Here is a 26,272-nt window from a genome sequence, read left to right as displayed (position 1 = left end):
GTTAATGAAGCTTACTTTCTAGTTCTATGTAGATGCCCTTGCTGAAAATTGCCCTGTCTCCCCCAGTGTGTGTGTCCTCTGAACAGAGAAAAGATGAGTTCTCCTGATTCTAATGTAGTATTCACTATAACTTCCTTCATGAAGCATTTTTTTTTGACTGTGGAATTCCACGGCCTTTCCTATGGCCACTGAAAGCCGAAATGAGTTTCCACTGAATTTGTGTGGAAGCAAAGAGGCCAATGAATCATCTTGAATTTATGATTCTTCCCCAAGTAACCAATAACTGTCCATGATTCAATCTATTTAAGTACATTTCAAAGGCAATTCAGTTACATCTAAGCAGCTAAAGATCAAGTTTATTGTTTTTCAGTAACTCCAAAAGGCTTTTTTTTTTTTTTTTTTTTTTAAATATAGGTATATGTACTTCTAGGCAAGAATATAGGGGTTTGGCATTTGCCTATCTTTTGAAGAAGAAAGTTTTCATTTCTGTAGCTAGCTTTTCCCTAGGAATGCATTTTAAAATCCAGTTTTTATAATACAGTATAAAAGATCTTTCTAGGGACTTCCCTGGCTGTCCAGCGGTTAAGACTCCACGCTTCCAGTGCAGGGGGCATGGGCTCCATCCCTGGTCTGGGCACTAAGGATCCCGCAGGCCCTGTGCCAGCGGCCAATAAATAAATAAATAAATAAATAAATAAATAAATGATCTTTCTAGGATGCCTTCTTTTCTGTTCTTGTATCTGTGGAATATTGAAGACGTGCAGTTTTATTTCTCAGTCTGTGACTTGGCGTTGGGGAAATCCTTTTGGTTTTATTTCCATGTTTTTTATCATTAGTAATTGCGTCCCTAATTTGTGACTGATTTTTATGTGACCTTTGTTTCAAAAAATGTTTTCCAAATTGAATGTATGACATTTGTGAGAGAAACTGTGCAAAAATCGTAAGCTTGAATGGCTCTTCCCCACACTGCCAATAAAAGAGACCCAACATGTTCTTGATGTGACAGTTATTTGTCCATTGTTTCATTGTGATCACAAATCTCCGTGGGCTTTGGGACCATATTTTGATTATGCCTCCATTGAGCAATTTTATGAATTTTTGTTGGACTTCAAAAGATAGAAATTATAAAATTCAATAGGAAATAAATTATGCTTTCAAAATGTATGACCTAATTTAAATATAACTTCATTTAAAACAAATTATTACCGGAATATTGGCAATATTTTCTATTCCTGCTAAAATCACCGTGGCAAGTGGGTTTGAAATGTAACTCACTTGTCACTCAAGACAGTTACTGCTTGTGTTTTTATGAATGAGGGTCTTAAGATATCAAGGGAAAAAGATTAAGATTTTTCCATAGTATTGGTATTGCCCCAGAGGAGACTCTTCACCTGGTAGGTGGACCAAATCAATAGTACTACTGTTCATTAATAGTCACGATATCCCACAGAAAGAAGATGTGTCTTTCTGAGTGTGTGAAAGAAACACATATACTCTCCTCCCACCCCAACATATCCAACATATGCACTCTCCAACACACGCAGTCCCAGACTTGCCCCACACGTTTTTTTTTTTTTTTGAGTAATTAATTTTGTTTCTTGTTTTGAAATATTTTCAGACTTACACAGAAATTGTAAGTCGCTTCACCCAGAGACTCCATTCAAATTTTGCTAATTTTCCCAATAATGTCTTTAATAGCAAAAGAATCCAGTCCTGGAACATGCTTTGCATTTAGATGTGTCATGTGAGTATCCATCAAACCAGAATAAATCCTTCTTTGACCTTCATGAGCTTGGCTCTTTTGAAGAGTACAGGCCTGTGATTTTCTAGAATGTTCTGGAATTGATTTGTCGGATGCTTCCTCATGATTGGATTTAGGCTCTTCATTTTTTCGCTGCAGTATCATAGCAGTGATGCTGTGTTCTCATTGAATCTCATGAGGTGGTGAGTGACATCAGTTTGTCATGTCCTTGGTGATATTAACTTTGATCACTTGAGTAAGGTGGGATTTGCCAGGTTTCTTTAGTGTGAAGTTACTATTTTTTCTTTATGACTAATATGTGTTTTGTGGGAAAAGACTTTGAGCCTGTGTAAATATTTATTTCTCATCTAAATTTCATCCACTAGTTTTAGTATCTGTTTTTGCTTCTTGCCTGAATTAATTATGACTTAAATGATTGCCAAATGGTGATTTCTAATTCAGCTATTCCTTCTACGTTTGTAAGTTAGCATTCTGAATGAAAGGCATTCCCTTCTCCCCACTATTTATTCACTCGCTTATTTATATCTCTGTGGGCTCATGTATTCCTATTTCATTTGATGAGATGTAATGGGCCTCTATCACTATTTGTTTGATAATCAAATGTTCTCAGAATTGGCTAGCAGAAGCCCCATGATCTGGCTTCTGAAATGCCCACATTATTCTCTGAGCACATCTGTACTTTTTTGGTATAACATGATGTTCCAGATTCACGTGGTACTTTCTGTCCCAGCCTGGACTCAGCTATTTCTTAGAGATGGCCTAATTCCTGGTATTTAGAAGCCAAGATCTGGACACTTGGTGTCCTCCATGCTCCTGGGGTGTTGTTGCTCCCAGACCCTCTCAGGAAGCAGAGCCAGAAAATATATCTCGGTACATACACGCACAAAGGTATATTTTAAAACAAACATATACTTCTACTTCTATATTCATTCATTTATCTATCTAAAACCATAAATTCACACTGATACATTCAATTCTAAAAAACACCATAAAGTTCATTCTAGCTTTCCCCCTTTTCAAATTTGTAACTCCCTTTTCAGGCAGTGAAGAACTTGACTCCAATTAACCTCAATATATGTATTTATTTGATTAGTCTAGCTATAAGTACCAGTCTCCTGACTCTTAGCCCCTTACTTCATGCAGGCCCCCATCATCCATTTTTGCTGCCATAGTAGCTAAACCATTGGCCTTTGGTATAGTTTCTCCATGTTTGTTAGTTCATTTTCCTTCTGTTTATCTGTCTGTCTTTACCTACACACACACATACACACACACACAAACACAAACAAACACACATGTATACATATAAAACACTGGCAATTTAATGGGCAGGGAAAGTAGGGAAGCGCTGTTTTACTCCATGGGTATAATCATAAGCTGATCTGATATGAATTAAATGGACTATATCTCCAACTAGTGAACAAGTTAAAAGGTTGTAGTGATAGAAACAACTATTATTCATTGCTTTCAGGCTGTAATTGCTCTTCAAGTAACAGCAATAATTAAATATAAGTTAATTCTTCCTTATTAAGAATCATCTACATGATGTCCTGCAATACTTTTAAAAAATACTGTAAATTCAGTAATGGGTTTTGCAATTTTTGAAGAAAAGGTGTATAAATCTACTGGTTTTTCACAAAGTAAATTTTTAAAAATGAAAATACCTGAAAGCACAAGAGATTCACATGATGTAAGGAAGATTAAAAAAAACAGGGGCCTTCCCTGGTGGCGCAGTGGTTGAGAATCTGCCTGCCAATGCAGGGGACACGGGTTCGAGCCCTGGTCTGGGAAGATCCCACATGCCATGGAGCAACTAGGCCCGTGAGCCACAACTACTGAGCCTGCACGTCTGGAGCCTGTGCTCCGCGACAGGAGAGGCCACGACAGTGAGAGGCCCGCGTACCATGATGAAGAGTGGCCCCCGCTCGCCGCAACTAGAGAAAGCCCTCGCACAGAAATGAAGACCCAACACAGCCAAAAATAAAAATAAATAAATAAATTAAAAAAACAAACAAAACATATCAACAAATAATAAAAAAGGTTTGCAGTGTGTTGGCATAAGGCAAATGGTATGCAAATAACCAAGCCAAACCTTTACATTAGCAGAGCATACTGTCTGTATATCTTCTGAAAAAATGTTTTGAAATGCTCAGAGTTGCTAGACAACACATGGCCTCACCATATTGTTGTCAAAATCTGAGGCACGGCTCGGCTCTGTGAGGAGTTTGCTCGCCGGCTATGGCTTTACTATTTTTCTGTGATGCAGTTGTCGTTCAGTGGTTAAATTGCTCTATTGTGTGCTCCGGTATTTGCATTTACATTACAGACAGCAGAGTGAAGCATGGTTCTTATTAGTGAAGCATCTACATTGGTTCTTCACAGCTTTGTAGTTTGTATCATGATTAGGAGAAAGTTCCAGCTCTGATGCTGACATACTTCAACATACGTATGGGCCCTTCTTCCGTGTTTACTTGTCAAGACTCTTTATGAAATTGATGACCCAAGAGGGAGGGGACATCCTAAATGCTGGAGGAACACAGTTAACCCCAGAAGAGTGATGGACGGCTAGGCTTGTAAGAGCAGCTCTCTCCTGCCCACGTTCCCCAGCCTCTGCTCCTGACCACAGGGTGGTGTTTACCTTCTAGACAGAGTATCAATTAGGTTATGGAGATTTTATACCTGATGGTCCAGTTAGTTAATTCAGAGAGTACAGTGGATCCTTGGTGAGTTTGGATTGAACTTTTGGACAAATTGCAAGTGTCCTTAAGTATATCTTGCTTTGGGGCAAATTCGTGTGCGGGGACCTCACTCACTAGTGGGTCAGCTTAGCAGGCTCTTCTGAATCTGCAACTCAGTGCAGTGGTATCGCCTCCTTCTGTTGCTGCAGTAACAGTCACATGGAAAAGCATATGCTTAGTAGTATTCTCAAATTTTAGCATTCATAAAGATCTTCTGTCATATTGCTTGTTAAGGTCAAGGGTCCAACACCATGGTACTTCTCTACCCTTATAATTCCAACAATATTTTTGAATAGGTGGATTGCAGTTACATTGAAATGGTTGATAAATTATCTTGCCTTCTAGTTAGTGGTTAAGCATTTTCCATCCCTCCCTCCCTCCTTTCCTGCCTCCCTCCCTCCCTCCTTCCCTCCTTTCTTTCTTCCTTCCTTTCTTTTGTTTAATAAGGCTCTTGATTTCAAACCTGAGGTTTTATATTCCACAGAATGTTTCTTAAAGAGTCATGTATATTCTTTTACATTAGTTCAGTGCTTCCATCTCTGTTCTTGTCTGGTACTTACCTTGCCTTCTATTTTCATTGCCATATGTAACTGAAACACCAGTTAGCTGTGTTACAATAATATAACAAAAGTCAGAAAGACCTGAACTGAAAATCAGCTATGAAAACTACCAGCTGGGGCTTCCCTGGTGGCGCAGTGGTTGAGAATCTGCCTGCCAATGCAGGGGACACGGGTTCGAGCCCTGGTCTGGGAAGATCCCACATGCCACGGAGCAAGTAGGCCCGTGAGCCACAACTACTGAGCCTGTGCGTCTGGAGCCTGTGCCCTGCAACAAGAGAGGCCGCGACAGTGAAAGGCCCGCGCACTGCGATGAAGAGTGGCCCCCACTCGCCGCAACTAGAGAAAGCCCTCGCACAGAAACGAAGACCCAACACAGCAAAAAAAACAAAAAACACACAAAAAACTACCAGCTGAGTTTGCATATACTTAAAACTGTGGGTTAATAGTACCTGTTTCACAAGTTTATTGTACATATTGAAAGAAATAATGTATAACAGTGCTTGTCACAAATGAGGCATACAGTAAAAATGGATAAATGTTAGAAAATAAATTCCGCTAGGCAGGGATCTTTGACTCTTATAGTTCACAAGCACCTAATACAGTGCTTGGCACACAGTAAGCACTCAGTAAATACACGTCATCTGTTGCCATTTTTCTTCTGCAGCTATAGCCCTCACCTCAGTGCTCTGAAAATTAAAGATCAATGATGTGCCTATAAAGCATACAATAAAAAGTCTGACACAAAGTAGGTTATTTAGCTAGAATTATATTTTTATAGTTATATCATCAGGCGTATGATTGGTCTGATATAGCATTTTTGGGCAGACATCTTCAGAAAGGCTAAAGGTCTCTTGTTTTGTCCTTCTCAGGCATCCTGTTTTCCCTGGTGGTGATGCTGTATGTCATCTGGGTCCAGGCAGTGGCTGACATGGAAAGCTACAAAAACATGAAAATGAAAGACTGCTTGGATTTCACCCCTTCTGTGCTGTACGGCTGGTCATTTTTTCTGGCCCCAGCGGGGATATTTTTTTCTTTGCTAGCTGGATTACTATTTCTAGTTGTTGCACGGCATATTCAGTTACATCACTAATCAAACTGTTGCCACCAGTATTTTCTTGAGAGATTTTAAAACAGAGCATTTTTTAAAAAATTTTGTCTCCATGATCCTAGCATAGAATGAGTTGATGTAACTTTTTAGCTGCTATGTGAATTATGCATTTTACTTGTGATCTTCTCTAATAAGAGGGTCCTAGAATCTCTCCAGACTCCATCTTGCTACCATCTTATCTAGTTTTTTAGGGAGCAGGTAACATGGGCCTTCCCTTCACTGCACTTGTTAGAGTTTGCGGGTAACAAAGGCCTGGCAGTAGCAGAAAACAGTCACCAGGGGCAAATCATGATTTGAGTTAAGCGTCCTCCTTGGCATTCACTTCTGCTGCTATTAAAAAAATCCTTTGGAATCCCGTATCTGATAACGAGGTTACTATCCAGAATATATTAAGAACTCCTGCAGCTTAACAACAATAACAGCAACAACAACAAAGCAAATACCAGATTTAAAAAGGGGCAAATGACCTGAGCGGACGTTTCTCCAAAGATGATGTACAAATGGCCAAAGAAAAAAAAAAGTCCTTTGGAGATTATAATTAAGAACAACAAACAAATGTTGTCAGAGAATTTACTCCATTTCTTCTCCACACACATAAATATCCACATACACATGTACTGACACCTGTGAGCAGATTATTCATTATTTAAAAATAGACAGCAGTTGTTCTTGTAGCAGGGGCTGCGTGAACTCATCAGTTACAGTGGGTCACAACAAAAACAACGTGCACTTATCCCGCTTTCTTACCAAAAACAAGTTTGGTTATGTAACGTATTCACTTAATTGTGCATGCTTACATAAATCCTAAACTATATTTAAAAGAAGCAAATCTGTACACCAAATCACATACAATGAAGATTGGATTTTTATGAACTTCAAGTGGGTTAATTGTATTTGTAATATGGTTGAAAACATGTAAAAACCAAGCGCCTTCCCTTTGTACATAATTCTATTCGATATTTTTAGATTTCACTTAAAAATTATATTGCTAATATGTTCAGCATGTGAAAATTTATTGACGAAACGTGCTTTTAATATGCACTCAACTATAAACTTTCAAAGTACTTCCAGATGAGGCTAACAGCCTTGCTTTATTAAAGACCATGAAATGTGAACTTTTCCCAGGACCTTATGGATTATAGTCTTTCTGATCATTTGATTCCCTTAACTATCGTCCCTCCCTGTCTTCAGCTTTACAGCAGGTATGTTAACATTTACAGATCTGCTCTTTCCTTTAACCTCTTGGAAGATAACTTTTTGGGGGATGGTTGTGGGAATGATTCTTTATTATTCACTAGAGTAGACATTCTGCATATCAGAGATTTTTGTTTGGCACTAATTTTGATTGAAATCAAATCCATCTGAGAATCCTAGGTCGTATTTGCGTTTTGGAAGCCTCCTGACCGAGGAGTTCCCTGTTGGTGAAGGAACAGAGGCCCTGCGTGGTGTGCGGAGTGTGTTTCAGGCACAGCATTTTACTCCGCAGCTGTTTGAATACTGAGGGCCTGACTCGGAGGCACATTAAACGGTGACCACCTAGAAGCCGCTGTAGGATAGAGGCGTTGTTGCTTTCACCCCGGGGTCCCATGATGGGGAGATTGCCTGAATCTTCTCTGCACATCTTGTACTTTCCATTGAACCTTGTTTCAGTGGGAGGGCGCTCTGGGGGAAGAGTGAAGATCTGAGGTATCTGCAGATCACCAGGGCATTTTAAGGGTTAGTGACAGGACTTGCCTGTTTAAAAAAAAAAAAAAAAAAAGACTTCAGGGCCTTAACTGGTCTCTGAAGCTGTTTCAGTTTTATCATAAATGTTTTCCTGGTCCTTTCCTTTGTCTTCTTCTGTTTCCTTTTTATATTGCTTCATTTATTTCTTTGCTTTTGGCTTGATTATTACAAAAATAATTATGGGTTCTGTTATGCATATTGACTGTGATATTAAGTTGTGGCATGCTATTAAGTTTTCCAGACGATGCTAGATGTATTTGCTTAGTTCATGTCATCTGTAAATACAATTCCTTTTTGTGGAACTTTGGAATGGAGCCTTTTTCTGTGTATTATATACATCATTTAAATTTCACATGCAAGCTGCTTTTAGTAAAGGTTTGAATATTTGTAGTTTTCAGATGGTTAATCGTACTTTCTAATACTTATGCGACTACCATATATTTATCTTAAGGCAATTGGCTGAATATCTGATGTACATGACACTTTTACACAGATCCACACTTTGGAAGTGTTTCATAGGTGTAATGCATCGGTCACATGAGTTCAAACACATTTCCTGACCTATTTCACCAGCAATCCATGGAAGAAAGGAAGGTGAGTTGTATTTGCTGTGTCAGTGAGTAAAATATACTTAAAAATAGCAGATATATTCTCGTCACAGCCTTCTATCTCATTTGGGGTAGTATGTTTCCTTTTATTTCTCTATTTGGTGTATTGATTTATTTCCAAAAGCTTTCAAATGAAGTCTTAAAAATCTTTTTAAGAGGATTGATTTTGCGTCATAAAGTTTCAGTTCAACAAATAAGATATCTTTTTGGTGACACTTCTAGAAAGAGTGAGGAAAGAGGGCAGTGAGTTATGTCCTTGGACTTTGGTGAAGGCTGTGATCTCTGCATATCGTGTTTGCCCAAGGAGTTTAGTTCAGTCGTGTGGCAGGGAGCACAGGAAACTGGCTAGGAAACCCTCCAGAGACAATGAATGAAGGTGTTCAATTTGGGGTTGAGCGTAGGACTTTAAATAATACTATTAGGTGTGCTCTTACTGGTCATTGGCTGCTTTTATGACTAATCTATGAAATGTATTTACTGAATTTGAAGATTAAATCCACTTACAAGAGTATATTATGATGGAAACGGTGTCAATGTTTGGTAATTATCTGTCATCAACTTTGTGTGTGTGTGTATGTGTGTGTTACATTTATAAATTTGGATAGAGTTAAAGTGAATAGTGGAAATCAATACATTTGAATAGCACATTTTAAAAAAATTCGGTTTCTCAGGGACAGTGACATAGTTGTTTCCCTGGTGGGCTCTACCAGGAATGGCATCTCATACGAAAGAGATGAAATAGAAACTAAATTTGTATTGATTGTCTGAAGGAGTTAAATATATGGAGACATTTTTTCAGTGATGATCAAGTGTAGGCAGAGAAATTCCAACAAAATCTTAGGAATAGGGTATGTTAGATATGTTAAAAACCAAGGAGGGTGGGAAAATAGTTAACATCATACACATTATAATAAGCATAAAGTAAACAAAGGAACATTTAATCTGATTAGCAGGGAAAGAGGAAAGAATAAAAACATCCAGTTAGAGCTTAGAGCTTCTGAACTAGCCAGCTTAGGCAAGTGGTAGGAGCTGTACCCTCAGGACCATTACGATCAGCCTGGGCTGGCTGTGGACATGGGATTATTAGAGAGAACAAGTCTGAAATGACAGAGGAGTACAAGAGGCCCCCTCTGGCTTTCGAAGGGTCATTTTTTCCCCTCACGTGCAAAATTGAAGGGGCAATTGGATGGTTGAACTTTGTAAAATGATCCACCTCTGGTTGTAAAGAATCATATGGTATAGCTAGTAATTCTATTGCACATGTATATGTATATATATGTGTGGGGTGTGTGTGTGTGTGTGTGTGTGTGTATGGAGAGAGGGAGTGTGTGTAGAGAGAGAGAGTGCGTTTTCCCTCAGTACCTCCGTATCCATGGGGGACCGGTTCCAGGACCCCTGCAGATACCAAAATACACGGATGCTCAATCCCTTATGTAAAATGGCATTGTATTTGCATATAACCTATGTATATCCTCCTCTATACTTTAAATCATCTCTAGATTCCTTTTAATAGCTAATACAATGTAGATGCTATGTAAATAGATCCCAGCATGGCAAATTCAAGTTTTGTTTTTTGGAACTTCCTGAAATTTTTTTCTAGTATTTTAAATCCACAGTTGAATTTGTGGGTGTGGAACTGGTGCATATGGAGGGGAGGGCTGATTATACATAAGGTGTCTATAAGTAGCTATAAGGTATCTATAAGTAAGTAAATTAGAATGATTTTTAATTCTTGAAGTGATGGTTTTTCTGGTTCGCACAAATGACAGCGGTAGTCTAAACTGGCTTTATGAGATAAGTATGGTTGGAGCCACTGGCGTCCTGCACTGCACCTGAGTATTGTACAGGTAATTTGGGGGGGAGAAGACTCACTGCAATAGAATAAAAACTTTTAATATTCCATTCTTCTGGGAATCCAGGAGTTAATGGTTCTTCCTTTATATGGCAACTCTTTTTTTTTCTTTTCTTAGCACTTCTTTATCCATTAATTCTAACAAGAGACTGCCACTGTTAAAAAATTCACCAGTGCTTGCAGATAGCATTGGTATTGCAGACTATCTAAACAAATAGATATTTAAACAATACAGCTTAGAGAAGAGTACAGTACAGCTTAAAGAATAATGCTTGTTCCCTCATATTTTGCTGTGGGATATGCAAGACACTATAAGAAATACTGGCATATTGTCTTCACCCCCAGAAAATACAAGAGACATTTTTTTTCTCAAGATTTTTATGGGTGTATGTAAATATCTGGAGAGTTGTCAAAGAGAAAGTTGGATTAATCTCTGTGTGTGTGTGTTTATATGTATATACATATGTGGTATGTATGCATATGTATTTGGATACAGATTTGGATAAAACTGTATATTTGTCAGTAGGTATACGTCTGAATACACATGTACCTATATACATAATATATGTGTATTTACAAAAATATTTTTACATCTATAATATATACATGTATATATATAAGAAATGCCTACATTTACATTATTGTTTGTGGATTTCCACATAGCTGTCTGTCTCAGGCATTTCCAAGCTCTTAAGGTTTGCTGAACAGGAGGACACATGTCATCTTCATGCTATTGCATGCCTGTCCCCATGGAGGGTGAGGGGTATCGGGGAGACTCAGTGAGTGGTGTCATGGCCTCTCTCTCTTGGATCCAGGGCATATGTGGTGATGCATGTGCAGTGGACTATTCACTCTTACCCTGTGAAGGCCCAAGGGCAGTGACCCTGTCTTGAACATCTTCTAGCAATTGATACCTAGCAATTGATAGCTGTTGGTGAATATTTAACAGTTATAAACTTTGCTGGATAAAAGGATTCCTTTATAAAGCAGCACGCCTTGCTGATACATTCATTCAATCCCCCTGCAGAACATTAAGCCGAGTGGATCCCCCCATAGATTCTTTATTTGGTTCACCTTAGGGAGAAGCTTATGGTGTGGTGGGGAAGGTGATAAATCTGCATCTGAAGACCTGCACTCCGATTCTGGATTTTAAACTTGTGGTTTGGAAAGTTATTCCACCTCATTTTGGTGAGTTCTTCATCTAAAATATTTACTAATTTATTCAACAAATACACACTAATTGTGTATACACTCATAATTGTGTACACACTGTATGTCACAAATGGTGCTAGATGTTGGGTAGATGTTGGGTATAACTAAACAAAGCAGACCTTTAATTGTCACTCTTCAAACTGGGATTCAAGGAAGAAATATAGACAACAAACAAGTGAAAAAAAAATAACTATGAATTTATAAATTGTGATAAATCCTCTAAAGAAAAATACACAAGACGTAATGATAGATAAAGCCATGACTGTTGGATAGTCCAGGAATTTCTTTCTAAGAAGAGAATTCTGAGTATTCTGATACATAAAAGATACGAAGCGTCCATCTGGGTGAAAAGCAGCAGTAAAAGGATTTCAGGGAGGGGAACTCGGGGGAGAAAAGGCCTGAAAGTGAAGAGGAGCTTGGCATGTTCTAGGAACACCAAGGTGGCTTGTGTGGCTGGCATGGAAGGGAGGGTTTGTGGTACAGCTGGAGAAGTAGGAAAGGCCCCATCCTTCAGAACCCTTGAGCCATTAGAGTATAGTCTGAAGGGTAAAACTGAAAGAACTTGCTGGTGGATTGGCTATGGGGTGAGAGAGGGGCAAATAAGGAATCGCCGTCAGATTTCTCGCTTCAGTGAGTGAGTAGATGGAAGAGACTGGAGCAGGGACGAGAGGAAGGCAAAGGCTTGGGGGAGAAAGGAATCCCTTGCTCGTTGTGATACTGTGATAGTTGATAAGCCTGTGAAAGGTGCAAGTTGAGACGGTGGTGGATAATCGGATGTGGCCATCAGGAGCTCAGAGGAACCATCTGAGCTGGAGACTTACATTTGACAGTCACCAGATTGAAAGCCATGGGAAAGATGAGGCCACCAGGGAGGATGGCTAGAGAGAGTGACTCTCTCTGCCCTGGGAACCCAACATCTAGAGACTGAGCCGAAGACTGAGCCTGAAGAGAGGCCAGAAGTAGACATGGAAGAATTGGTGGGAAATGTGAGACTGAGGAAGCCCAGAGGGGCGACTGTTTTGAGAAGGAACTGCTGAGAAGATGACTAAGACGAGGAAGGAAAGGTGACCTTAGGCTGTGGAAGCGTGGAGGTTGTGACAGTGACAGCAGAAGTCTTGGCATGGTGGCCGGAACAGAAGCCAGATTTGATTGGTAAGAGGAGTTAATGAGAGGTGAGGAGGTGGAGAAAGCTTGTTGTGCAACTTCTAAGAGAAGGTGGTCTTTGAAGGAGAGCAGTCACAGATCTGGGTGGAAGAGGATATGAGGACCAGAGAAAGCATTCTTAAGACCTGGGAGAATGAGAGCAAGTCTGTGTGTTCTGAAAATTATCCTGTCCAAAGGGAAAGTTGATGATGTGGGAAGGCATGGCTGGAGTGCAGCCAAGGAGCTGCCAGTGTGTGTGGAGGGGCAGCGCTACCTGCCGCCCTCACAGGGGGTCCATGTCTAAAAACACCAGGATGTGGAGAGCACTCGTTACATTAAATTTGACAAAAACAAACAAAGATCCGGCTGTGCATTTACCACGTACTTGTTCCAGCATTAGGTGTTGGGGTTACAGAGAGATTGGCAAGTCCCTTGTGTAGGTCAAATGTAATACTCTTCGTTGCTTGTCAGCCGAGCATGTACAGAGGACCCCAGGGAGTCAACAGAAAGGACAGCAGATTCAGTGTCTCAGTGTGGATCCGTCAGGATCTTACTGCCTATGTAGACGATTCCATCTTGCTAGTGAAGCTGTAAAGCTCAATACTCCCTGACTTCTCCAGACAAGTGTTTGAGAAGGAGATTTCTTGCTTACATCTGATGGCATTAGTTTTATTCCTTTCTAGAAGAATCTGGTGACTGTCAGAAAGCCATTCACTGGTGTGGTGGGAATACTCAGCTTCCTCTTTAAGGACAATCAGAAGACATACCAGATACCGCACTAGAGCCCTGGATCTGGATTCTGTATTTTTGATCTGGAAAAATACCCTAAGATAAAAGGAAAAGTACAGTATATGGAAGAGGGGTGATAAAATAAAACTATCAGAAAGAGGGTTTAAAATTTGGCTCAGTTTGGATTCTAAGAAATTCTTATATTTCTTAATTCATCAGTAGTAAAATTAGAGGAGTTTATTTTTAAAACAGGATATATAGAAGAGTTGTGTTCTTGTCTTTTTTTTACTACTCTCTCTCTACTTGGCCTGACTGACTTACTAGCACAACCAGTGGACCAACTCAAGGCTGCTGGGAATATGGGGTACATCTTATGCTTGTAGATACTGTAGGTTTTGATTGATCAATAGCATTATCAATACAGTTATGATTTCTAATACTTTTGCCTGTCCACATGACAGCATGATGTTTCTCATTAATGTGGTTGCTTCATGACGTTGTTGTTTCAATCATAAAGTGTGAACGCCAAAGCCTACAATTTCACTAACTACCCAGCTCTCAGAAAAATACAGTTTCCAAGTTCTGTTACTTCCTGTTCACAGACACAATAGGACAGAAAAAAGACATTAAAAAAACTGTTTAATTCTCCAAACTGTGTTTCTTTACAAAAGCAATACATATTCATTAAACAATTCAGAAAGTACAAATGAGCAGAAAGAAAGAAACAAATTTCACCCATAATTCCACCACTAGAGTCAAGCGGTATATAAATGGTTCTAATAGGTAACCAAAAGGGTCATCCAGAAAAATGTTTTGTAAACTTAGATTTTTACTTAATATGACAGTTTTAACATTTTTGTGTCATTAAATATTTCAAAGATTATCTACACTCTTTGAATATCAGCCAAGCCAGCACATATCAGACACATGCCAGCCTGGTCTGTGTTGGAGTCTTTGACTCTGGAGAGCCAACTGTTTTTGAGTCACTTTGTTCTCCATGTGGACATATTTTAAAATGGAGGAATGATAGGGAACGTCCACCCTAGGTTATTGTGAGTTAAATAATTGTGGACAATTGCAAATCGTATCCCAAAAATAATAGATTTCCACTGAGTGAAAGTCCAGACAAGATTAACAATGGGCTGACTCTGATTCTCGAGCACCTCCTGTGTACCAGTAGCCTTTCATACGTTGTTTGGTGGTGTCATTCCCATGGGGAGTTGAGGGCACTGAAACTGGGAGGGTATGGAAATTGCCCAAGGCCACGCAGCTAGGAAGGATTGGAGATGGTTTTCTAGGTGTTTGAATCTCCATGCTCTTTCTGTGATACCACTTGGCTTCTCCCTAATAGTGGAGGGAAAATATTTTGAACATATTTCAGTAAAAACAGAAAGATTTCTGTGAATGATTAGGGCTACAGCTTGGGTTAGTTGCATGAATGAAAAACCACAAAGTGAGCTACTCTTAGATCCTCCACTGACTACGCCCTCTACTGCAGTCTTGGGGCTTCAGGCATTAAATGGGATGGTGCAGATGTCAAGGTCCGTGTGGCACGGACATCAGTCACCTGAAATCTGCTGTGAGGCAATAGGAGTCTGAAGCCACTTGAATGGCTTATGCCCCTTGAGTGCAAAATAGAAAGCCCACTGTTTAGAAAGCAGATACCGCCTTGCAGGAGTGTCTTCCTTGCCTTATTATTGGAGGCCATTGCTCGCCGTGTTGGAGAGGACCTCCAGCTATGTGTAGGGAAAGGCAGTGGACTTCTGAGCCGAAAACCCATCTGGGTCCCTTAGGCGGGTCACTGAGCCTCTTCACTTTTCTCCAAACGATATCATTGGGCAAAGCCCCCAGGGCAGTGTCCAGTCTGTGGTTGGCTCGGAACAGATTTCCCACTGAGCGCCAATTAGCAGGGGTGAAGGCCTTCCAGTTAAGAGAGAAGGCCCTGGAGAGAGAGAGAGAGAGAGAGAGAGAGAGAGGGAGAGAGAGAGAGAGAGTGAGTGCCAGGCTTGGAATCCGAGTTCAGCTATTAGCAGTGTGGTTTTGAGCAACTATAGAACTTCCCTCTGCCTCAATCTCCTTGTCCACAAAGTAAGGACAGCAAAAATGGTCATGCAAAGTGTTTAGAACAGTGCCTGCCACAGAGTAATCACTTAATACATGCTCTCTATCATTGCTATTATATTCATTTTTATTTTATTCTAGTTTTGAATGACCATGTTTCTATAATTTCTGATCCAAGACTTCTTACCTTACTTTTCAAAGATTGTGGATATAATTTTTCCAGGACCACTTCTTTTTTCCTCATTCCTACACTCGTTTTAGGAACATCTTACATCCCATTGACTCTGTGTGTATAAGATTGCCCAGGAGTGTGATGAGAGCCAGAAGAACTTGGGGGGAGGGGGACAACAGTAATATTAGGTCCCTTTTATAGAAAATAGACTGCCAAAGGCAAGTTATCTCAGAGGTTCCTGGGGTGGGTTTCCATATGTGGTTGGCTAACCAAAAAAAAAAAAAAAAAAATCCAAATTGAATTAGTGCCTTTTAAATGGGGAATACATTTAAATATATATAAAAAGGAAAGCACAGAAAGGCAATGAAGAACGGCCCTCTGCACACCAGCCCTTCTTGCGCCCTCGTTACGCGGCTTCACTTTGAACCACATCGCTCTCCAGCCTGCCGCCAGCTGCCACGTGGCTACTTGGCAGTTATTTAAAGCCCAGCTCATATTACTGCTCTGCAGGGCTGGGTACCCGTGTCCCAACTGGTACACAACTGATCTACACAGAAATCAACTTCAGGTCTTCTTCTCTGAAATTAAACGTGAAGGCATGATTTCTGTGATCCTCTTTTTCCTTTCTTTTGCGTTATTTCTTTTTGGAACCATGGCTCGCTTGCACCACAGGGGAACTTCAGTTAGGTTGTCAGTCTGATAGACTGCGTTATCAGATACGTTCGTTTTCCTCCCTCTTCCGCTTGCTTAAGAGCTTCGAAACACAAAGAATAAAAAGTGCTAAATGGGATGAAATGACCTGTCAAGGGTAGATTCAGCATCTGTGAACGACTTCAAAAAATCCCCCAGCTTCAAGGCCCTCCAGTCTGAGTTACTTTTTACTTGGCTTTCCTCTCGTCTCCTCTTTTCGAACTGAAGTACTTTGTGCATCATTGATCTTGGAAGATTGTTTATTGAAACGAAACCATTTTTGCCCAGCCTAAGAAGCCTCAGACAAGATTTGGAAGTGCGGTTGAGTGTTGAGCCTTAGAAGAGGAGATTTAAGCCTCCCCTTCATTATTATACAATATTTATATGTCACAGAATGTTCAAGACAGACAAACAAGCAACTTCCAAACAGATTTGGCCAATACATACACTGGATAGCAGTGACCTCTGGTTTTAAGATTAGAGAAATAAAAATGTTTTGGAATGTGACTTGGTTAGAAGATACAGCTCTGTGCAGCTGTTAACCAGAGAGGAGAAATCCAGTCCCTGCCCTGTGAATGATCAAAGGGTATTAAACATGTCTCAGGTCACATGTAATAGAAAGTTATCCCTGGTGGAACAAATTAATAGAATTCCTAGTATTTATGGGAAAGTGGCAGTGAGGACACTGCTTCTACTCACGGCTGATATAGGTTGTGATCTCAGGAAAGACATTACTTATCTTTTCTATCTGTGAAATTGAAAGAGTCATTCATTGAAAGAGCTTGGAAAACAAGGTCGCCAGCTAATGTCCCAGGTTGTCATGTGTTATCTTTGCAAAAGACCCATCAGGAAAACTGGTTATGATTTTGACATCCCTTCTGGTTCTGGTGCAAGATTACCTGTCCGTCATGGTCGTTAACTGTCCCCAGTGATGGCCCAGCTAAGGGGTGTGGCTGATAACCCCTCTGTGATGGCGTCTCCACAGTAGGTACTGAGTAAACACCGCCTGGGTGAATGAAGGACTGAGTGAGCGAAGGGAAGTGATCAGGGTGAGGTGAGCCCAGAGCAAGGTCACTTTTATTGATGACTTAGAAGAAACAGAAGCAGCATATAAATGTTTATATTAAACAAATATTCTGTGGCTTATTTATGTTCATTTAGGAAAATGAAAGTCATTCTTTAAGGAGTTGGAACAGAGCAGAAGTTAGCAGATATTCTGGATTCTGTCTTTCTCTTTTAATGTGTCCTAATTAGCAGGAGGAGTTTAAGTGCAGCTAACGTACACCGAGCATGAGTGGATTAAGAATATCCTATTTCCTTGGAGCACTTTGTTGAAACATACTTCATAAGGAAAGGTAGTAATAATGTCACAGAACTGGCTCCTGTTATACTTTCTAGGGACCCGGCCCCTAGTTTATGCCACAAAACCAGAACAGCTAGTTGTGTCAAGATGTGGCCCCAGGACTATGGATAGCCAGTCCATAGTCCATCCAACTGCTCGTGACTTAGGACCATAGCCCGGGACAAAAGTTGGGCCGTTGGGTTCTTCTCCTTCTCCCCTTCCTCCTTCTCTCTTCTCCCCCAGCTGCTGCTCTCCCAGAAGCTTATACTGGGGACATATGCAGAGGTGTAAGTGAAGCCAGATCTAGCCTCTGTACCCCAACACCAAATTAATTCTGGGAGACAGAGTTTTGGGGGAAGTAGAAAAGAATAGCTTTATTGCTTTGCCAGGCAAAGGGGGCCACAGCGGGCTAATGCCCTCAAGACTGTGTGTCCCAACCTGGAGGGGTTGTGAGGAGTTTCATAGTAATGGTTCCATGATAGCGTGATTGGCTCGTGGACACTCTTCTGATTGGCTGGTGGTGAGGTAATCGGGAGTCGGCTTCATCAACCTCCTGGTTCCAACTGGTCTGGGGTCTCCGTGCTTGTGGGCAGCAGACAGTTAACTTCTCCCACCTGGAGGGGGTTTCAGTATCTGCAAAACAGCTCAAAGATATTGCTGTGTGCATCCCTTGAGGGGGACCAGGACCCTGCCCCAAGGCTGCGCTGTTGTTTCCTGACTGCTCCTCCCTGGTCCCTGCATCCCCTCCCTTCCCTGATCGGCAACTGTTCGAACCTGCTCGTTGGAACTCAGGGAACGTCCTGGAGGCTGAATGAAGCCTATTTCCTGTAATCAAGAAATGGGGGACACAGGCTTTCGTGCCCAGGAGTCCCACAGGGTCCTGCTTGGTATCTTAAGGAAGTAGTAGAGACAGAAGCCAGCAGTCGTCATGGGAACAGTCAGAAGGCTTAGGGGGATGGAGACATTAGAAAGCACATGAAGCTTTTTGCCAGCAGGTCAGGAAGTCACCCACATGAGAGTGTAGAGGGGCCCCGTGAATACCAGATGGCTGTCGTGAGATCCGGAAGCTTTTGCTGCTGTGGCCGTCGGTGCCTCCTGGCCTCCAACTCAAGGATCCAGTCAGCCTAGACCTTTTTGTGTCCTGTTCTTGGCTTTTTGTGAGACTTTCTCTTCTTGTACCATCTGTTTTGTTCGAATATTCCCCTCCCCCATTTACACTAGCTGAGGGAGTCCACATTCTTGGCAACCCAAAGAGCCAAACCAAAACTGAAAAGGAAAATATAGGGGCAGTCCCCCGACGATAGGTCAGTTCGTATTCCCTGTAAGAGTAACGGGGAGAGGGGCAGGAAGTGTGCTCGTGTTGCTTCAGTACCATGGAGGGAATCAGGAAATCTGTATCGTGGAGGACTGATTATTCACCCGGTTCTGTCTAGGGGTTTATGTCTTCTGCAGAGTATTTGGTTTCTAATCTGCCCCCATTCATTGTTATAGTCATATAAATGTCTTATTACTCTTGCTAATTGCAGTGTCTGAAACTTTACCTATTATTTTTAATACCATGATCCTCAAACTTCATGAACAATTGAGTTTTGACAACCATTTCATACAAATGACCATTCTTATCCTATAGACTCAGGATTCAGAATTCACAAGTGCTGGATTGCTGGCATTAAGCCCTGGTGGTATATGAATGAATAGGTCTTGAAGCACTTAGGTTTAAAGTATTCTGTGTATAGAGGTGGGCAAGTTCATGATACCAGCTCTGATAAGGAGGCTTTTGTGAGCTACCCTGGGAAGTAGGCTATTGTTTACAACACTGGAGCTTTGGGAAAGTGCATTCTAAGTTTCAACCAACTGACCGACCGTTTATAAACAGGGACCCATCTGCATACATTTTCCATGCAGTCACATTAAAAGAAGTGATGAAGAATTTCAAACACAGAACTCTGGTTCTTGGGATATGCTTCATATGTGAGTTTCCACCATGACTTATGAGAGACATGATGTACCCAGCTAACATGGTACTTGTAAAGAAAGGCCAGGCATGGGTTTTGCTATAATGTTCCTTTTTTCCCATACTGCACAGACCTACATTTTCTTCCGTATTATTTGTTTAAAGGTGAAATATATGTGCCAAGTAGAGAAAACTCAAGAAAAATGGAAAATATTGACATAATTCATGTTTCTGTACCCGTTTCTGCATGCCCAGCATGCAAGAGTGGTTGTGATGGACACAGTGGTCACATTTTTCACTGGAATTCATCCTCCTTCATCCGCCTTCATCCGCCTTCATCCGCCTTTATCCTTTATTCTGCCAGGTTTCCACTTTGTACATCATCGAAACATAGCCCAAGGATGTATTTCGGAATTAACCCTTACGTTTCAATGATTCTCTTCAATCTTCCTCCAAGTTCTATCCACTGAAAATACTTCCTGCTTCTGTTATCATAGTTGCTGTTGCCCTTTTCTGCTGGATTTATATGTCCATGTGTACATTTCACGATTCTGATTGGAAAAGGCCTCACCCAACTTGATAAGGTACAGGCACTTAAGTATGATTCTTCGAAGGTCCTTAGGGGGTTTTGTTGTAACATTCATTCCTGGGGAATGTTGACACTGGCGCTAGGAGTTCTGAGCCAATGGTAGCCTCACATACAGCTGTGTTCAAGTCCAGCACTTAAATATAAGCCAGAAGAAGTTGGAACTATGGCAAACCGCATTTATAATATCGTTTGAGGGACAGCTGGGGTCAGGGCTAAATTTTAATTTATCAGATGCAGAGAGGCAACTCTTGCATAACAATAAGCACAGGCTATCTCACTGAATGGAAAATAACCACATTTTCACCTTGGAAAATATATTCTAAATAGGACAGTAATTGTTTTTAGGAAGCTATTCATGACTTCCTTTTTTCCCCCTCTACTTTCAAGAATCATCCAGGAATAAGGTAAACTTTTTATCATAATTTATACAATGTGGTAATTTTTTGAATAGTTTAGAATTTTTATAGCCTGATGACAGACCTGCCAAATTCCACACAGCCATTGTGCGCTGGCAGGGAGATGGGCTTGGATGACCTGCTGGGTCCTCCTCATCTCTGACGTCTGTGAGTCTTTGAAATACATCCCAGAGCTTAATTATGACAGCGGTCTTTATTATTCTGAGCCCCTAACGGCATACTTCATGGGAACAATGTAAGGAGAGGAGAGCTGGTGCCTTAGCAGTGGTCGACACAAGAACTGGAACAGGCGATTTCAGGGAGGAACTTGCCTTTTGCGGGCAAGTGGGAGGTCGGAGGAGGGGTGGTGGGATAGGGAATAAGAGGACTGCTGGCAGGAGCTTATCAAGCTAATTCTCAATCATTTGTTCACAGTCTGGCATAAGCTAATTATGGATATGCTTTTGGTAGAAATAGCAACCGTGTTCATTTTGACCCTTTGCATCGATCCTAAGCAGGGTAGATGTCATTCCCATCCTGCACCACATGTAATCCCGGTCCCAGTATCTCCTCGGAATTGTTGTGCATGGAGACTGGAACATCAAGCACCAAGCTCTTTTCAAAACTTTTTAGTTTTAAATAAATTTAAACTTACAGAGCAGTTGCAGCTATAGACAGAGAAACCACAGGCCAACTCTCAAGAAATTCGCTCTGGTACAATACCTCTAACTAAAACTGCACACTCTTTTGGGTCTCACGAGTCTTTCCTCCAATGTCCTTCACCGTTGCAGGATCCGATGCAGGATCCCACACTGCATTTAGTTGCCGGGTCTCCATAGCCTCCTCCCGTCTGTGACCTTTCCTCGGTCTTTCCTTGTTGTTCACGACCTTGACACTTTTGAAGGGTACCGGTCAATTACCTTGTCAGGTGTCTCTCCTTTTGGGATTGTGTGATGTTTTGACAAGTTGGAGATATGGCTTTTGGGAAAGAATATCACAGAGATGATGTAGCCTTGGTGCGTCGTATCCTGAGATGCAGGACATTAATGCCCCACTACTGGTGATGTAACCGTAGTCAAGGTGGGGTCTGCTAAGTCAGCAGCATAGAGCATATTCCATTTCTGTGAATGGGGCCTGGGTTAGCAAAAGAGCTTAGCTAACCTTGTGTTAACTATTAGTTTAGAAGACATGCAGTTTAAACTGCACATATGGGCCTTGAGTAAGTATTCAATGCTTTGCATCATTGGTTGGGCTTGTGTGTTTCATTACTGCATGTATGGGCCTTGAGTAAGTATTCAGTGCTTTGCATCATTGGTTGGGCTTGCGTGTTTCATTTCAGTGCTCTGTGATTTGTGGCCAGCATGATGGATATAGGTCTAAACACATCTCTGGTAATGCTGTGGCTGTTTGTAGCCATCAGTGAGTCAAGCCCTGACCCCACTTTGCCTTGGTCTTAACTCTGAGGCTGAAGGAGGATCCATTGATGAGCGCTACACACAACAGCCCACCTAAAGGAAGGAGCACTGATCCAGTTACCACCTTAGGGGTTGTCTTTTTTATCTGCATATGCCACATGTATCTTTTTTTCCCCTTAACCCAGCAAGATAGGAAAATCAGAGAGAGTGTTATCTTCATTCCGTAAATTGAAAACAAAAACGAAACCACCAAAAACTGATGAACCGATGCTGAGAAAAGTTCAAGGACTTGCCGAAGTCATATGGCCGTGGCAGTGCAGCGTCAGCGACGGGGCCCAGGTTCTCTGATGCGTAGTCCGCTGACCTGCCCGGACACTCAGTGCACTCCAGCGGGAGAGGCTGGGCGGCTGCAGGTCCAGAGCCATCCAGCACGTAGGCAGGCGGCTCCAACTCTGAATTCATTACCAAGTTATTATGAAAGCCAAGGAACGTTAGTTAATCACTCTTGTTTTTCCACTTGGTGATTGTTAGTTCAGGAATAAAATATTCCTGGGGTTTACTTCTAATTTAATGCCAAGATGCAAATTGTGCCTCACCTGTTTCACCTGAGGTGTTATTTATGCCCAAATTACACCTCCTAGATGAGGACCCATTGTGCATGTTTCCTCCTTTGGAAATTAAATATAATAATAGTAATCAGCTGCATACAAAGCAATTGTAGGGGGTGGGAAAGGCTCAAAATTTGTAACAGCTCAGGAAAAACCATCATCAGGGAGAAGTGCTATGGAAATGCTCAATGCAGACGTAAGAATTATGACATCTCTGCAAATTCACCACCAGAGGCCAGGGTAACACGGTAAACGTGAACTTCATTCAACAAATATATATTGGCTACATATAACGTCAGAGTCTGAAGCTGGAGGGGATTTTATATAACAATAACCACAACTAAAATTTTTGAATAGACAATATTTTAAGAACAGCTTTAGGTTTATAGCAATATTGAGCAGGAGGTACAAAAATTTCCCGTATGTCCTCCGCCCACACCCTGATCCCAGCAGCCTCCCCCATTATCAGCATCCTTCACTGAGGTAGTACATCTGCCAGAACTGATGAACCTACACTGACGTGTCATTATCACCCGTGGGTTACATTAGAGTTCACTCTTGGTGTGCACTCTGTGGGTTTGAACAAATGTATAATGACATGCGGCCACCATTATAGTATCGTACAGAGTACTTTCACTGCCCTGAATATCCTCTGCTCTGTCTATTCACCCCTCTCTCCCCTTAACTCCTGGCGATCACGGATCTTCTTACTGTCACCCCAGTTTTACCTTTTCCAGAATGTCATATCGTTGGAATCATACAGTATGCAGCCTTTTCACATTGGCTTCTTTCACTTAGTAATACCCGTTTACATTTCTTCTATGTCTTTTCATGGCTTGATAGCTTATTTCTTTTTAGCACTAAATAATATTCCATTGTGTGAATGTACCACAGTTTTTTAAAAAAATCTATTCACCTACTGAAGGACGTCTTAGTTACTTGCCAATTTTGGCAATTATGAATAAAGCTGCTATAAACATTCGTGTGCAGGCTTTGTGTGGACATAAGTTTTCAACTCCTTTGGGTAAATACCAAGGAGTGTGATTGCTGAATTGTATGTTAAGAGAACATCCAGCTTTGTAGAAATAGCCGAAGTGTCTTCCACTTTGCGTACCCCCCAGCAATAAATGAGCATTCCTGTTGCTCTAATCCGCTCTAGCATTTGGTGCTGTCAGTACTCTGGACTGTGGCCATTCTAATATGTGTGCAGTGGTATCTCATTTTGCTAAAAGCTCTTGAGGGCTTACTATGTACCGGACACTGGACCAAGCACTATAAATGAGGATCTCATTTAATCCTTACAAAACTCCTAGGAAGTGAGTGCTATGATTTCGTCTTTCCCCCTTACAGAGAAGTAAGGGGAAGCTCAGAGAGGCTACGTAACTTGCCCATGGTCCCATAAACAGCGAGCACAAAGCCACGTGGGCCGAGGAGCTCCTGTGGAAGGTGAAGCAGCCGATCTTGGACAGCGCTGGTGTGCTCCTCCACACGCCCCTTTTACAAGGACATTGACTCCAGATCTCTGAAGGGCTCCCTGGAAGTCACGGCTGCTTAGGGACAGGAAGAGAACTGATTTTTGTCGGCCCTGCCCAACTTCTCAGCCATCGGTCATGTGGAGACTGGCCTCCGACATAATGTGTGCAGTTCCGGATACTGATGAATCTTGATATATGACCACTATTCCAAGGTTCTCAAACCCAGTGCTTATTTTGAATGTATTTAATATAATTTAATGCTCAGATTAGAGACGGAAGACCTCTCTTGACTGCAGCATAAACTTAACATCGCCTTGCTATCTGCTTGAAATATGCTCCCTGCCCCGCACACGAAAACCAGGCGCAGATGAGCCTCTGTGTTATTACGGGACCTCCCTCCAATGCTAATTGTTTTCTTAGGTAGTTTCCATTCCCAGCTCTATGCTACCTGTGGTGTTTCTAATTTTTTCATACGTGACAGAGAATTCTTAGAACATTAGTTCCAACCCAATTCAATTTTGTAAACAAATGTTAGACATAAGAAGGTGACCTTTGTGGATTTTTTTCAGTTTAGGTGGCTGTAATTCCAAAAATGTCAAGAATTGTAGAGTTGCTCATTCAAATAAGGAAAATCATTTGTTTCTAACTTGAATTAGAGAATAATAGAAAAGCACCAACTGTAAAGCACTGACTAACTTCTACAGATTTCCTGTAGAATGCTTTGCTGTTGTTAATAGGATGGAGATTCTGTTCTTGGAAAGAGGAGAACGTGTAAAACTGACGGCAGAGTCAGGGTGAAAGAGGCCAGTGCAGGCCGGTATCATCTTTACGTGCGGCGGTGCTGCGAGCGGGCTCTGTGGGACTCTGGAGCCCTGTGATGCCACCTTGATGGGACCACTGAACCCCCCGTGCAACACGGTTCACAGAACAGTGGTGGAGCGGGAGCGGGCGGGGGGATGGGCTGGTGCAGGGGCTGAGGGGGGTTGGGGAGGGGTATGAGCCTCACTCCACCAGGCGGTAGAGGTGGGGGCTGACGGGCCCTTAGCACATCCTGTGGACTTGCTTTAGCTGCATTCTCCTGTTTTCTATTCATGGGCTACAAACCCCTTCACAGTGAACTTATTAGTAAGAAATACTCTAACACAACATTGTAAAGCAACTATATTCCCATAAAAATTAATTTAAAAAAAGAAATACTGATTCATGTTTTTAGATGACCATTTACAAATTCACAAAGTCTTATTCCCTTTACCTTGATAAACTGAATTATCCACTTCCACCCCCATACATGGTGTTGTATTTCTATTTCCCTACTTTGGGCTAGGTTTCGTGAGTCTTAAATTTCAAAACAGAAAACCATGAAGCTCAGTCCTCACTTTTGACAGAAAGCTCTAGTTTGAACCGAGGACCTAACTTTGTTGGTTCAGAAACGTACTGTTTTTTCTGTTAGTTCCACCGCCTGGTACAGTGGACCACGAACACCCTGGGCGTGGTCCCCCTCTCAAGGGCTCATGTGTTCACAGAGTGTAAAGCACATGGCTATGGGATAAGTGTGTATAACGTGTTAGGATGTGCAGGGGATGGAGGGCTTCATTTACCTGCAGGTGGTTGGGGAAGGTTTTCCGGAGGAAACTACCAAGTACTGTCCTTGTCTCTCCCCAGTGTCCCCTGGTGATTCACACGTCACCTTTGTCGTTTCCCACATGGAGGCCCCTTCTCACTTGTCAGTAGTAACTAACATCCTGAGGCATCAAAATCCTCAGCACACTTTGGACACTGGTGCAAAGGACAGGGAGGTCACCGATGGCGTTTGCAGTGGGAATGAGATCCGGGGCGCATTTTAGAAACAGGGCTCCATGGAGAACGGATGCTGGGGCCTGGGGTGAAATGACCATGAGGACTTGAACCCATGAGGGTGTCACAGCTGTTCAGGCAGAGAGACCCCGAGAACTCAGCCAAGCCTCTGGCACAGGAGGGGCAGCGAGGGAATGGATTTAGATACATCTTGGATGTGAGAAGTGAAGGAGAGAAGTCAAGGATGGCTTGTCTCTTACAAGGTGCATGAACCAAGTCCTGGATTCCATCTGAGGGAACAGCAGGCCTTCTTGTTGGGACTACGCTGTAGAGCATTGAG

At 41.7% G+C, this 26,272-nt stretch overlaps 1 protein-coding gene across 6 annotated transcripts in view; it reads left to right on the top strand.

Moving 5' to 3' along the window:
* Window positions 1-26,272, top strand: part of TMEM182 (transmembrane protein 182) — a 390,758-nt gene that overhangs the window by 56,998 nt on the left and 307,488 nt on the right. For 4 of the 6 annotated variants that reach the window (XM_059942709.1, XM_059942708.1, XM_059942707.1 and 1 more), the window contains one exon: window positions 5,930-9,012. The exons of the other annotated variants lie outside the window; for them this stretch is intronic. In XM_059942709.1, the coding sequence (XP_059798692.1) occupies window positions 5,930-6,150 (221 nt within the window). In that variant the 3' untranslated portion in view covers window positions 6,151-9,012. Of the gene's footprint in view, window positions 1-5,929; window positions 9,013-26,272 lie in introns of those variants that run through there. 6 annotated transcript variants of the gene reach the window in all.

Source organism: Balaenoptera ricei, chromosome 13 (genome assembly GCF_028023285.1).
Source record: "Balaenoptera ricei isolate mBalRic1 chromosome 13, mBalRic1.hap2, whole genome shotgun sequence".
NCBI classification, from domain to species: Eukaryota; Metazoa; Chordata; class Mammalia; order Artiodactyla; family Balaenopteridae; genus Balaenoptera; species Balaenoptera ricei.
The sequence above is the reverse complement of the archived record's forward strand: the minus strand, read 5'-3'. Positions and strand labels throughout refer to the sequence as shown.